The sequence below is a fragment of the Cricetulus griseus genome, chromosome 2, assembly GCF_003668045.3.
Source record: "Cricetulus griseus strain 17A/GY chromosome 2, alternate assembly CriGri-PICRH-1.0, whole genome shotgun sequence".
Classification (NCBI taxonomy): Eukaryota; Metazoa; Chordata; class Mammalia; order Rodentia; family Cricetidae; genus Cricetulus; species Cricetulus griseus.
Window position 1 is genome coordinate 16,695,955 of NC_048595.1, and position 11,937 is coordinate 16,707,891.

General features: G+C 46.5%; 1 protein-coding gene across 1 annotated transcript; it reads right to left on the bottom strand.

Annotated features, from left to right (window-relative positions):
* Positions 1–6,619: 6,619 nt before the first annotated feature.
* Tex46 (testis expressed 46) lies at positions 6,620–11,937 on the bottom strand. The gene is made up of 2 exons (XM_027398993.2): positions 11,746–11,937; positions 6,620–6,943 (listed from the first exon to the last, which is right to left on the bottom strand). Exons 1-2 carry the CDS (start codon positions 11,935–11,937, stop codon positions 6,635–6,637), a joined length of 501 nt encoding a protein of 166 aa, XP_027254794.1. The 3' UTR covers positions 6,620–6,634.

Consider the following 11,937-nt stretch of genomic DNA (forward strand, 5'->3'; position numbering starts at 1 on the left):
GCTCCCCAAGGCATGGAAGATTCCAGCTCCTTGAGGATTCAGGCCTGTAGCCCAGGAGACCCTGTGGGCAGGAAACTGAGAGGAGCAAATGCAAAAGGCGGTGGGAGCGGTGGGGAGACAGGGCCTGGGGAGATGGCTCGGAGCTTAAGATCATTGACTGCTATTCCAGAGGATCTGGGTTCAGTTCCCTGCATCCAAGCTCACGACTGTCTGTAACCCAGTTCCAGGGTATCTGATGCAAACACACAGGTAGGCAAAACACTCGTGCACATTTTAAAAAATGTTCTGGGAGAAGAGGGGAACAGAGAATAGCTAGAAAAAAGGTAAGAAGGCAAGATTTGGATGTTGGGGAAAGGGGACTCTTACTTCCCAAGCCCAGAAGCCCCATCCAGGCCGACTCCCACTGCCCAATTGCCCTGAAATGCCCTGTTTTTTTTTCCCCCACTGGGAGACCCACATTCCCCCAAACCCTTCTACCTCAGACAAACCTAAACAGACAGGCACCATACCTACTCCAAATCTACCAACAGACCCAGGCATTTAATTCCAGATCCCCTCCCCAGGCTGTGTCTCAATGACCTACCCAGCCAGAGATTCTCATATCTTACCCACTTCCAGAAGAACCCGACAGGGCCCACAATTCAAGTCTTTCACAGGGTTCCCCGTGTTCCAAGAGACAGAAGAGTCCTCCTGGGTTTTCAGCATGGGCTTTTCCCAAATGCCCAGCAGTGACAGATGTGGCCCTCATTTCTCCAGTGCTAATCCCTCCCTGCCCTCTGCCTGGAGGATTAGCTCCCAGAAGCCCCAGCAGCAGGTACACTGGGCAGAAATGTCAGATTGCTCCATACTCCATGTGACCGCAGAAGCTATAGATCAGGGGTGGGGGTGGGAGTGGAGGCACAAAGGAATCTCTGTGGACCCTGGGTAGAAAAGAAGTGACAAAGGACGGCCACCAGGATCTGACCCACAGGCCTCTAAGACCCTTTTGAATGCCCAAGCCAGCTCACCAGTCACCTCTTAGGAAATAGGGCAACACCTTCCTATTAAATTCTCAGGAGCACCATGGTGACCTGAGAGTGTCACTCTCTTGGTTTCTTTGTAAATGAGAACAATGATAACCACACCTAATTAAGCAGCAAGATTGTAAAGCAAGAAGCCTCCCCGACGAGGGTTCTGCCAAGGCTGGCTCTCATGAGTTGGCTTTGGTATCAACCCTCCAACCTGACCCTAAGGCTGCCTTTAGGTTTTTCTAAGTGGATTTTCTGGAATGTCAGAGGCCAACTTGCAAGAGTTGGTTTTCTCTTTCCACCACGTGGGTCCCAGGGATTGAACTTGGGTCCTCAGGCTTGGTGGCAAGCACCTTGACCTGCTGAGCCATCTTACAGACTGTCTGGTCTTTGGCCTGCACTGAAGTTGCACAAAGCAGAATCTAATTTGTCACAGTTTCCATCCAAAGAAACTGATGTTCAGACATGTGAAAGAGATATGAAGTTCCCAGGAAGCGCGAGGGCTAAGGTTGGAGCCCAAGAGCCTCGCTGGGAACGCCTTCCTTACCCTCATCTGTCCGACTGACTATGAGATCCTCCAGGGCAAGGACAGCATGTCAAAGCTAGGGCTGATGATCTGAGTCAGTCAACTCACTGTAGGACCCTGCAAGCCTCCCCTTCTGGACACCCACAAGTCTTCTGTGGTGATCCTCCTGGATATTTAACTTTGTTTTGTTTGTTTGTTTTGTTTTGTTGTTTTGTTTTGTTTTGTTTTCCAGACAGGGTTTCTCTGTGTAGCTTTGGAGCCTATCCTGGAACTAGCTCTTGTAGACCAGGTTTGTCTCCAACTCACAGAGATCTGACTGCCTCTGTCTCCCAAGTGCTGGGATCGGCTCTGGATACATAATTTGACCCAGCTCCAGACCAGCTATTTCTCATCTGCTAACCAGGTGAGAAATTCAGCCAGAAAAGAATCCACATGATGACATATAGTGATATCACCACTAGGTGGCAGCAGATATACGTGGGTAAAATCTTGGTCCAGCTTGCTCCTGTATTTTACTAGAGAATTGCTCCTCAGGCTTTATATCCATGAAACAAGAAAGATCTCACCACACACACACACACACACACACACACACACACACACACACACACACACACACACCCCAGCTCTTCAGGTTCTGTACCCATGAAACAAGAAAGATATCTCTCTCTTTCTTCCTCTCTCTCTCTCTCTTTCTCTCTCTCTCTGTCTCTCTCTCTGTCTCTCTCTGTGTCTCTCTCTGTCTCTCTTTCTCTCACACACACACTGTGTGTTTCTCTCTTTCTCTCTCTGTCTCTCTTTTTCTCTCTCTGTCTCTCTCACACACACACACAGTCTCTCTCTCTTTGTCTTTCTCTCTCTGTCTCTCTGTCTGTCTCTGTCTCTCGCTGCCTCTGTCTCTGTCTCTCTCTGTCTCTCTCTCTCTGTCTCTCTCTCTCTCTCTCTCTCTCTCTCTCTCTCACACACACACACACACACACACACACACACACACCAGCCAGGAGGAATTATCCATCGTCTTTCTGCAATAAGATTTATCATCCTGGCTGTCTCTCCCTTTAAAATACTTTTCTTTTTAATTATGTATTTGTGTGTATCTGTGTGTATACTTTGTGCACAGAAGTGTAGTGTCCTGTGGAGGTCAGAAGAGAGATGTGGAGGTCAGAAACTCCCTGGAGATGGAGTTTCAGACAGCTAACAGCTGTTTGACATCAAACTCAGGTCCTCTTCAAAAGGAGCAAGTTCTCTTACCCCGTGAGCATCTCTCCAGTCCCCAGCTGTCTCTTGATCTTTGGGGAAATGTAAGTTCCTCTGACTGCACAGTTTGGGTTCCACCCATTGCAGGACTCCTGAGCCATACTGCAGAGTTCAAACCCCAGCTGTGCTCCGTGATGGTGTGACTTTGGTCAGATACTCTTTTTTTCTTGGACCTCAGCTGTACACGGGCGATTGAAGACACTACCCTAGCGGTGTGGGAGTGAAGACTGAATAAGACAATAGTCACAGGTAGAGCATGAGGGCCGCTGCCTATGTATACCAAGAGTGCCCAATAAAGTCACTGTAATTACCGTTCCTCTCATGGGGCTCTTCTCTCAGCAGGGAGATAATTGCCCTACTCTCAGGCTCACAGCTGTCTTTTAGTTTGTTTATTCTCTGTAGACGTCATTTTTAAAAGTTTAAACATTTTATGTCTGTTTATTTTTGGTAGAGTGCCTGTAGTCACATACATGGAGGTCAGAGGGCAACTTGTTGACGCCAATTCTCTCCTTTTACCATGAACAAACCCAGGTCATAAGGCATGGTGGCAAGTATCTTTATCCACTACTCAGGAGGCTGAGCAGGAGGACCAAAAGTTTAAAGCCTGCCAAAGGTTATCAAACAAGTGCCAGACCAGCCTGGGCAACTTGGTGAGACCCTGTCTCAAAAAGTACAGGGATTGGGAGCTGACTCTGTGGGTAAAGTGTTTGCTGCCAAGCATGAGGACCTGAGTTCAGTTCCATAGCACACAGACTGGGGGAGGGGGGAAGACTGGACATGACCTTGCAGTCCTATAATCCCAGCACTGGGAGGCAGACAGGGGTGTCCTGGGGTGACAACTTGCAGGATGTATTTATTTGCAGTGCTGTGGACAGAAACCCTGGGCCTCAATCGTGCTAGGCAAGTGCTGTGCCTTCCAGCTACATCCCCAGACTACTTCATGTATTCATTATATACCCACATGTATTCCCAGTTTTCCCTATTGGATTAAGAATTCTCATGACCCAATCACTTAACGTATTTTTTTTTCTTTTCTGAAGTGCTAGGATGGAACCCAGGGATTCTCACATGCCGGGCAAATGTTCCACCACTGAGCTCCATCTCTAGAGTCTGCCTACACTTCACCTCTTAATGGACATCAAGCTTCCAGACTGTGAGCTTCTGGGAAAGCTCTAGTAGTGCTTTCTTTTATTTAATAATTTATTTTTATTTTATGTCCATTTGTGTTTACCTGCATGAATGTCTGTGTGAGGGTGTCCAATTCCCTGAAATAGAAGTTATAGACAATTGTGAGCCACTGTGTAGGTGCTGGGAATTGGACCTGGGTCCTCTGGAAAAGCAGCCAGTGCTTTTAACCACTGAGCCATCTCTCCAGCCCCTATAGTAGTACTTTCTCATCAGGACCGCCAGCCTGCAAATAATGATGTGGAGACTTATTACTAATTACAAAAGCTCAGCCTTATCTTAGGCTGGTTCCTAACTAGTTCTTATAATGTAAATTAACCCATATTTTTTTTAATCTATGTTCTTCCACAAGGCTCATTACCTCATCTCTGTCCTGCCCATCCTGCTTCCTCCACTTCTGGCTAGCAACCTGCCTTTCTTCTTCTCTGAGTTCTCTTTTTACCCATAAGTCCCGCCTATACTCTCCTGCCCAGCTATTGGCTGTTCAGCTTTTTTATTATACCAACCATAGCAATACATCATCACATGGTGTACAAATATCCCACAACAGAAAGCATTCACCGAAGATGTGACTTCTGTGTTGAATGCTGGCTGGAGTGAAGCTGTCTGGAGGGAGGTGTTGGCTTTGGAAGAGGATGCATTAGAACAGCAGACACGGTAGGTGAGGGAATCCAGGGAAGAAACCACACAAGCCAACAGGAAGATGGGGGGCACCTTTGGGGACTGGCTGGTTACCTAAGCAGGTTGCAGGGCATGGTGGGAGAGATTATTTTTAGAGGAGATGCCAGCATGGCTTGGGGTTCACAATGAGTTCACACAAGGTGGCAGTTTCCTTTCTGGTTCTCCGTAAGAGAACTGGTGCTAGTCTCTCACTCCATATTTGCTTACCTCTTTTATCTCTTGGCATGCCATGTGCAAATGTGTGGTGTGTGCGTGCTAGGCTAGGCTTTCTGGCCAGTGAGCCCCAGGCATCCCCATCTCTGCCTTCCAGCCCTGAGATTACCAGTGTGTAAGCGTGTACCACCATGTCTAGCCGTGTTCCATGGGTTCTGAGGACTGAACTCAAGCTTTGTGCTTACTGACAAAGCCATCTCTCCTCCTGCCAAGCCGGACAATCTGAGTTGGATCCTCAGGGTGCACGTGCACACATAAGTAACTGAAATAAACATTTTTAAGATTTCTTTTTAAGTTTGTGTGTGTGTGCCTGGGTGAGTTTGTTATCCCACATGTATGAACGTGCCCAGGGAGACCAGAGAAGGGTGTTGGATCCCCTGAAGCTGGGACTGCAGGAGGTTGTGAGCTTCTTGACGTGGGTGCTGGAAACTGGACCTAGGTCCTCTGCAAGAGTGGTGCGGTGGCTAATCTTGGTTGTCAACATGACACCTGGGAAGAGGGACTCTCAGCTGAAGAATTATCTCTACCAGATTGGTCCATGGGCGGCTTTTTGATTGCTGATTGATGTAGGAGGGCCAGGCTCACTGTGGAAAGCAGCATCCCTGGGAAGAGGGCCTGAGCTTTGTAAGAAAGGTAGTTGAGGGCTAGATGTGGTGGCGCACGCCTTTAGTCCCAGCACTCAGGAGGCAGAGGCAGGTGGATCTCTGAGTTCAAAGCCAGCCTGGTCCTCAGAGTGAGTTCCAGGCCAGTTTTGGTCTAGATGGTGAGACTCTATCTCAAAAGAAAACAAACAAAACAAAACAAAACAAAAAGAAAGGTAAGAAAGGTGTTTGACTGAGCTGGTAGCAGCATTCCTCCATGGTCTCTGTTTCAGATCCTGAGTTCCTGCCTTGGTTTCCCTTAATGATGTAACCTATAAGCCAAATAAACCCTTTCCTTCCCAGGTTGCTTTTAATCATGGTTTTTTTGTTTGTTTGTTTTTGTTTTTCTCACAGCAACAGTCTGGGACTGGGTTGGTTACCTCAAGAGAAGAGAGGTGTTTGCTGTTTTTATTTTACTTATTATTTTAGGTACGTTTGTTGCAAGTGTGGAGGTTAAAGAACAATTTGCAGGAGTCAGTTTTCTCCCCCAGCCAAGTGAGTTCTAGGAATTGAACTCAGGTTACCAGGGGAACCTGGTGGGAAGTGCCTTAACCTGATGAGCCAAAGAAAGTGCTAAAAGTTTTGTTTTGTTCATTTGGAAATACTGGGGATTGAACCCAAGACCTTGTATATCCTAAGCAAGTGCTCTATAACTGAGCTACATCCCTAATGCAGGAGAAGTTGTTATAAAGTAGCTTCGGCTTTCCTGGCTTTCTTTTACTTCCTTTCTCACCTGTGTGTGTGTGTGTCGTCTCTGCCTGTCTTTGTCAGTCAGTCAGTCAGTCTCTCTCTCTGTCTCTCTGTCTCTCTGCCTCTCTGTCTCTCTGTCTCTCTGTCTCTCTCTCTCTCTCTCTCTCTCATGCATGTGCGAGCGTGCGCGCGCGCACACACACGCACACGCACACGCACACGCACACGCACACACACAGTGATGCTATCCTCTTTGAAGCCCTCACAAAAAGCCACAGCCAGCTTCACATTCTTGGACCTCCAGTACTGGAAACTAAACAAAGCTCTTTTCTTTACAAGTTCCCAGGCTAGGGATATTTTGTTACAGCAGCAACAACAACAAAAACCAGACTCATACACTGGGTGAAGATTCCGTCAGCAGAGGCTAGCCCATTTCAATCATATTCACTGTGGGGATGGGTAGTATAGTTGGAGATGGTGGAGTAAGTGGAGCCGTTCCTTCTTGCCCAGTGCCGCCTCCTGGAGTGGTTCCGGTGTCTGCTGGTCCACCGGCCGCGGCGGCTCATTTTATTCCATATGATGAACATCTGATTTTCCAAGACCTTCAGCTTCATCTCACTGAACAACAGCCGTTCGAGGACCTTACCATGGAGGGCGAAGCAATTATTCACTTTCTCAAACTCTTTGTTGTTCGTGGTAACGTCCTTAGGATTGACTTCTGGAGCCGGTTTTTCTGCCACCTCCTAAGAGCCCCATCAGAAGAAAAGAGTCAATTCATAATGACAATTCCTTCGAAGGCAGCACAGAACATTTGCTCCAGGCCAGGTTAATTTTATTTTTCATCTTTGAGACAGAGTCTCATTTAGCCCAGGATGGCCTGGAACTCACTACATAGCCCAGGATAACCTTGGACTCCTCATCTTCCTGTCTCTACCTCTCCAGTGCTGGGGTTGCACATGCACACACCTGCACGTCTAACTTATTCAGTGCTGGGGAGCGAACCCTCTGGGCTTCATGCATGCTAGGCTCCACCTACTGAGCTACGCTCCCAGCCCTCCAGGCCATTTTATCAATTCTCAGGCCTTCTGTCAAGGCTGGGAGAATTGGGATCCAGTGAGGGAAAGTCATTTTGTCATCACCCTACAGCCAACACTTCCTTTTCCAAAGGTCTAAGAGCCATGGTTGTCTTCATTTCATAGGAATGATCTGCTGGTTGCAGAAGACATAAAGCTCTGTGGGTTGACAAGATGGCTCAATGGGTAAAGGTTCTTGCCACCAAGTCGGACTGAGTCTGACTCCCAGGACCCACACAGTGGAAGGAGAGAGCTGACTCCTGCAGATTGTCATCCCAACATGCATCATGGCACAAGGTCACCCACACCCATTAAAGAAAAAATCAAGATCATTGGCATAAATACGGACATGTCTGTCTCCAAAATCTTCATTTTCCAATTTCTTTCTGAGCATTTTGCCAGAATCAGTAAAACCTGGTTTCTAGACATACTGTCAGCATTCAATCCTCACAAGTCCTCATGTGCCCTCCCCACAGTTTACAGTAACATTTTCCCCTTTGGATTAAGCTACAAACTACTGGTCTTTAAAAACTGTACACATTTATTCATTCATTCATTCATTCATTCATTCAGCGTATGTGTGTATAAGTCAATTCTAACTTAGGTCATCAGGCTTGGTAGCAAGTGCCTTTAGCCACTGAGCCATCTTGCCAGCCCAAACTGTTGGTCTTAAGAAATACCTTACCAGGTGGTGGCACACACCTTTGATCCCAGCACTTGGGAGGCAGAGGCAAGAGGATCTCTGCGTTTGAAACCAACCTGTTCCAGGACAACCAGAGCTGTTACACAGAGAAACTCTGTCTCAAAAAACAAAAGAAAGAAAGAAAGAAAGAAAGAAAGAAAGAAAGAAAGAAAGAAAGAAAGAAAAAGAAAGAAAAGGAAGGAAGGAAAACTTTAAAACTATTTCAAGATGGGATCCAGCTCAGTTGGTGGACTGTTTGCTCTGTTTGCTTGGGGTTTGAACTCTAGCAGTATATAATCTAGGTGTGGAGATGCTTCCATCTCCAGCACTCAGGAGATGGAAGCATGAGGATCAGGGGTTCAAAGTCATCTTTGACTACACAGTGAATTGGAGGTCACCCTGGGCTACATGAAACCCTACCTCAAAAAACAAAGTAAAAAGATGTGGGGAAAAAAACAGTAAATATTACACCAAATTCCCACCTTTCTCATGTAAACTTAAGAAATAAAATAAAGGGTGGCCCGAGAAGTGGCTTAGTGGTTAAGAACACTGGCTGCTCTTTCCAGAGGCCCTGAGTTCAATTCCCAGCACCTACATGGTGGCTCACAACCATCTGCAATGAGACCTGGTGTCCTCTTCTGACATGCAGGCGTATACACAGAGCACTCAGACTGAAAAAAGAAAAAAATAGAGAATAGTTAAAAAAAAGAAATCAAATAAAGCACTGGGGGTGCAGCTCAGTGGGAGAGTAAGGAGGGGGGATGAAGGGACAGCAGGAGAAGCAAGGAAGAAGAGGGCAGAAATTTCACAAATATAATTGAAATTTCTGTGAAGTTCTCCCCCTGGAGTTCCCTTCCTCCAAATAAGTTATAGTCCTGAATTTGGTATTTAGTGTTTTAATCATCTTCACTTTGCAAATGTACATTTGGATGGTGTGCATGTGTGTTTGTATGCCAGAATGTGTAAGAGCATGTGTGTTCATGTGTGAAGAGGCCCCAGGCTAATGTTGGGTGTCTTCCTCAACTGCTCTCCACCCTATGCATGAGGAAAAGTTCTCCCTGAACGCAAAGCTCACTGTGTTGGCTAGCCAGCCTATTCTGGGGATCCTCCATCTCCACCTGCTACAGGCTAGGATTACAGTCGGCCTCTACACCTACTTGCTTGTATGTATGTATGTATGTATGTATGTATGTATGTATGTATGTATGTATTGGTTTTTCAAGACAGGATCTCTCTGTGTAGCTTTGTAGACTGTGGCCTCGAACTCACAGAGATCTGCCTGCCTCTGCATGTGCCACCACCGCAGGGCCCACCTACTTGCTTTTAAGTGGGTACTGGGCATCCAATTCCAGTCTTCACTTTTGCCAGCAAGTGCTTTGCCTACTGGGACATATCCCTAGCCCTCAGATGCCACCTTTTAATTTAAAATGATTTTATTTTACTTTTAGATTTAGAATTATTTACTTTATGTTTGAGTGTTTTGCCTCTGTGTATGTATGTACCCAAGGAGATTGACAGGGGGCATTGGATCCCCTGGAACTGGAATTATGGATGGCTGAATCACCATATGAGTGCCTGTGGGCATTATTCCAGGCCATTAGATCCCTGGAACTGGAGTTATAAGCAATTGTAAGCCACCATGTAGGTGCTGGGACCCAAATTCAGGTCCTCTGCAAGGACAGCAAGTGCTCTTAATTACTAAGCTATCACTCTAGCCCCAAATGATTCTTATTTTATGTGTATGGTGGTTTTGCCTGCATGTATGTTTGTGCAACATGTGCATGCAGTGCCAGCAGAGGCCAGAAGAGGGCACAAGATCCCCTTACAGATGGCTGTGAGCCGCCATGGTGGGTGCTGGGAACTGAATCTGAGCCCTCTGCACGAGCAGCCAGCTCTCTTAAACGAAGGATGAGCCACCTCTCTAACCCATTCGTTTATTTTTTTCTTGTCTTTTCTTTTCTTCTTCTTTTTTTTTTTTCGAGACAGGGTTTCTCTGTGGCTTTGGAGGCTGTCCTGGAACTCAACTCTGTAGACCAGGCTGGTCTTGAACTCACAGAGATCTGCCTGCCTCTGCCTCCAGAGTGCTGGGATTAAAGGTGTGCGCCACCACTGCCTGGCCCATTCATTTATTTTAAATAAGATACTATTTTGCCCTTTCCTAGTAACATCTGGCAACATCTGTATATATTCTAGGTTGTGGCAAATGGGATAGGAAGTGATACTAGTATTTCCTAATGTAGAGGCCAGAGAAGCTACTAAACACACACACACACACACACACACACACACACACACACACACACACTCGCGAGATCAAAAACTATCCCACCCAGGGGTGTTCTTGCTTTACTGCACTTCCTAGCATAAGACATCTGCTATAGTGAGGAAGGCCTATGAGTTAAATTAAAGCTTCAGTGTCCATCTGTCCCATATCCCACACACAAACACACCGTGTATTTGAGAAGTGGTGAAACCCCTTAAGAGAGGGAACTTCACAGGCATTCCTTCAAAGGGGGTTATGGAACCTTGATTTGTTTCCCAGAGCTCCTTTTCACTTCCTGGCCATATGTGCTTATGGTGACATATTATTTATGATTTATTAAAGCTTGCCTGAAGATCCAGAAAGTTAGCCACAAGTTGTGGCAAAGTTAGCCACAAGTCATAGAAGCCAGACACACACCTTTAGTCCCATCAGCCAGAAGCTAGGAGGTGGTGGTACACACCTTTAATCCTAGGACTCAGGATTAAGAGGTAGACAGATCTCTGTGAGTCCAAAGCCACCCAGATTACACAAGATTGATCCAGTCCTAAAGAGAAACAGCTCAAAAGATGATCTCAGCACCTGGGATCACACGCCTTTAACCCCAACATTAGGGAGGTATGTAAGACAAGAGCAAAGTCTCAGTATCAGATTCATTCTCCAGCCACATTGAGGATAGGAAGACATTCAGTCCCAGGATTCTACAGCCACACTGAGGAGAGGCAGCAGGATCAGCCCATTTGGCCTGAGGTAGTGGTAAGAGCTAGTGGCCAGCTACTTTGCTTTTCTGGTTTTCAGCTTGAAGCTTGAACCCCAACATCAGTCTCTGGGCCCCTTATTTTTCATGTTACATGTGCTCAGTTTTGTTCTTCCCTCCCATAACCGGTTTGTCAGAAGGTTTAGCAAGGGGTCCACCCACGCAAGAGTCAGAACCTCTAAAACTGAGGGTCAAAAGAATCCTCTTTTCTTTATAAGATGACTAGTTCGGCAGGGCGTTGGTGGCGCACGCCTCTAATCCCAGCACTCGGGAGGCAGAGACAGGAGGATCTCTGTGAGAACAGCCTGGTCTCCAGAGCAAGTGTCAGGATAGGCTCCAAAGCTACACAGAGAAACCCTGTCTCAAAAAACCAAAAAAAAAAAAAAAAAAGACTAGTTTAGGTAGAGGTTAAAGAAAAATGACTGACACAATTTGCGCATTTTTGATGTCTTCATTATTCTATTTTAGAAAACATACACATTTTATATTTACATCGGTTTAAAGTTTTTTCCACTTTAAATAGTTGATAGTGTGCCTGAAACAATGGATAGCATGGGGGAGTCTGTTATGGCCCCTGTTCCACAGCTGAAGAAACCTTATTGAAGGGATTTGTCTACTACCATCCAAGAGGAAACCACAGAGCAGGGACTTAGCCCAGGGTCTTAAAATTCTTCAGCCCACCCCATTAACCTCTGAGCTACCAACACCCCACGCCCAGTCCAGCTCTGAGTGTCTCCTAACCTGTACTTGAAGTTAAGCTCTAGCTTGCTTACCATCTGGGGCTTGGAAGGAGCCTGGCTGAGTTCATGCTTCACCATCCAGTTGCTGAGCAATAGCAGAAGGAAGAGGAAGCCAAACAAGGCTGGCTTAAAGCTTATCAGCCAGGCCAAGACTGCTCCTATGGTGCCAGAAGAAGCAAGAAAGCCATAGAAACTCCGCAGAAGATATATCAGGTCCCCCAACAT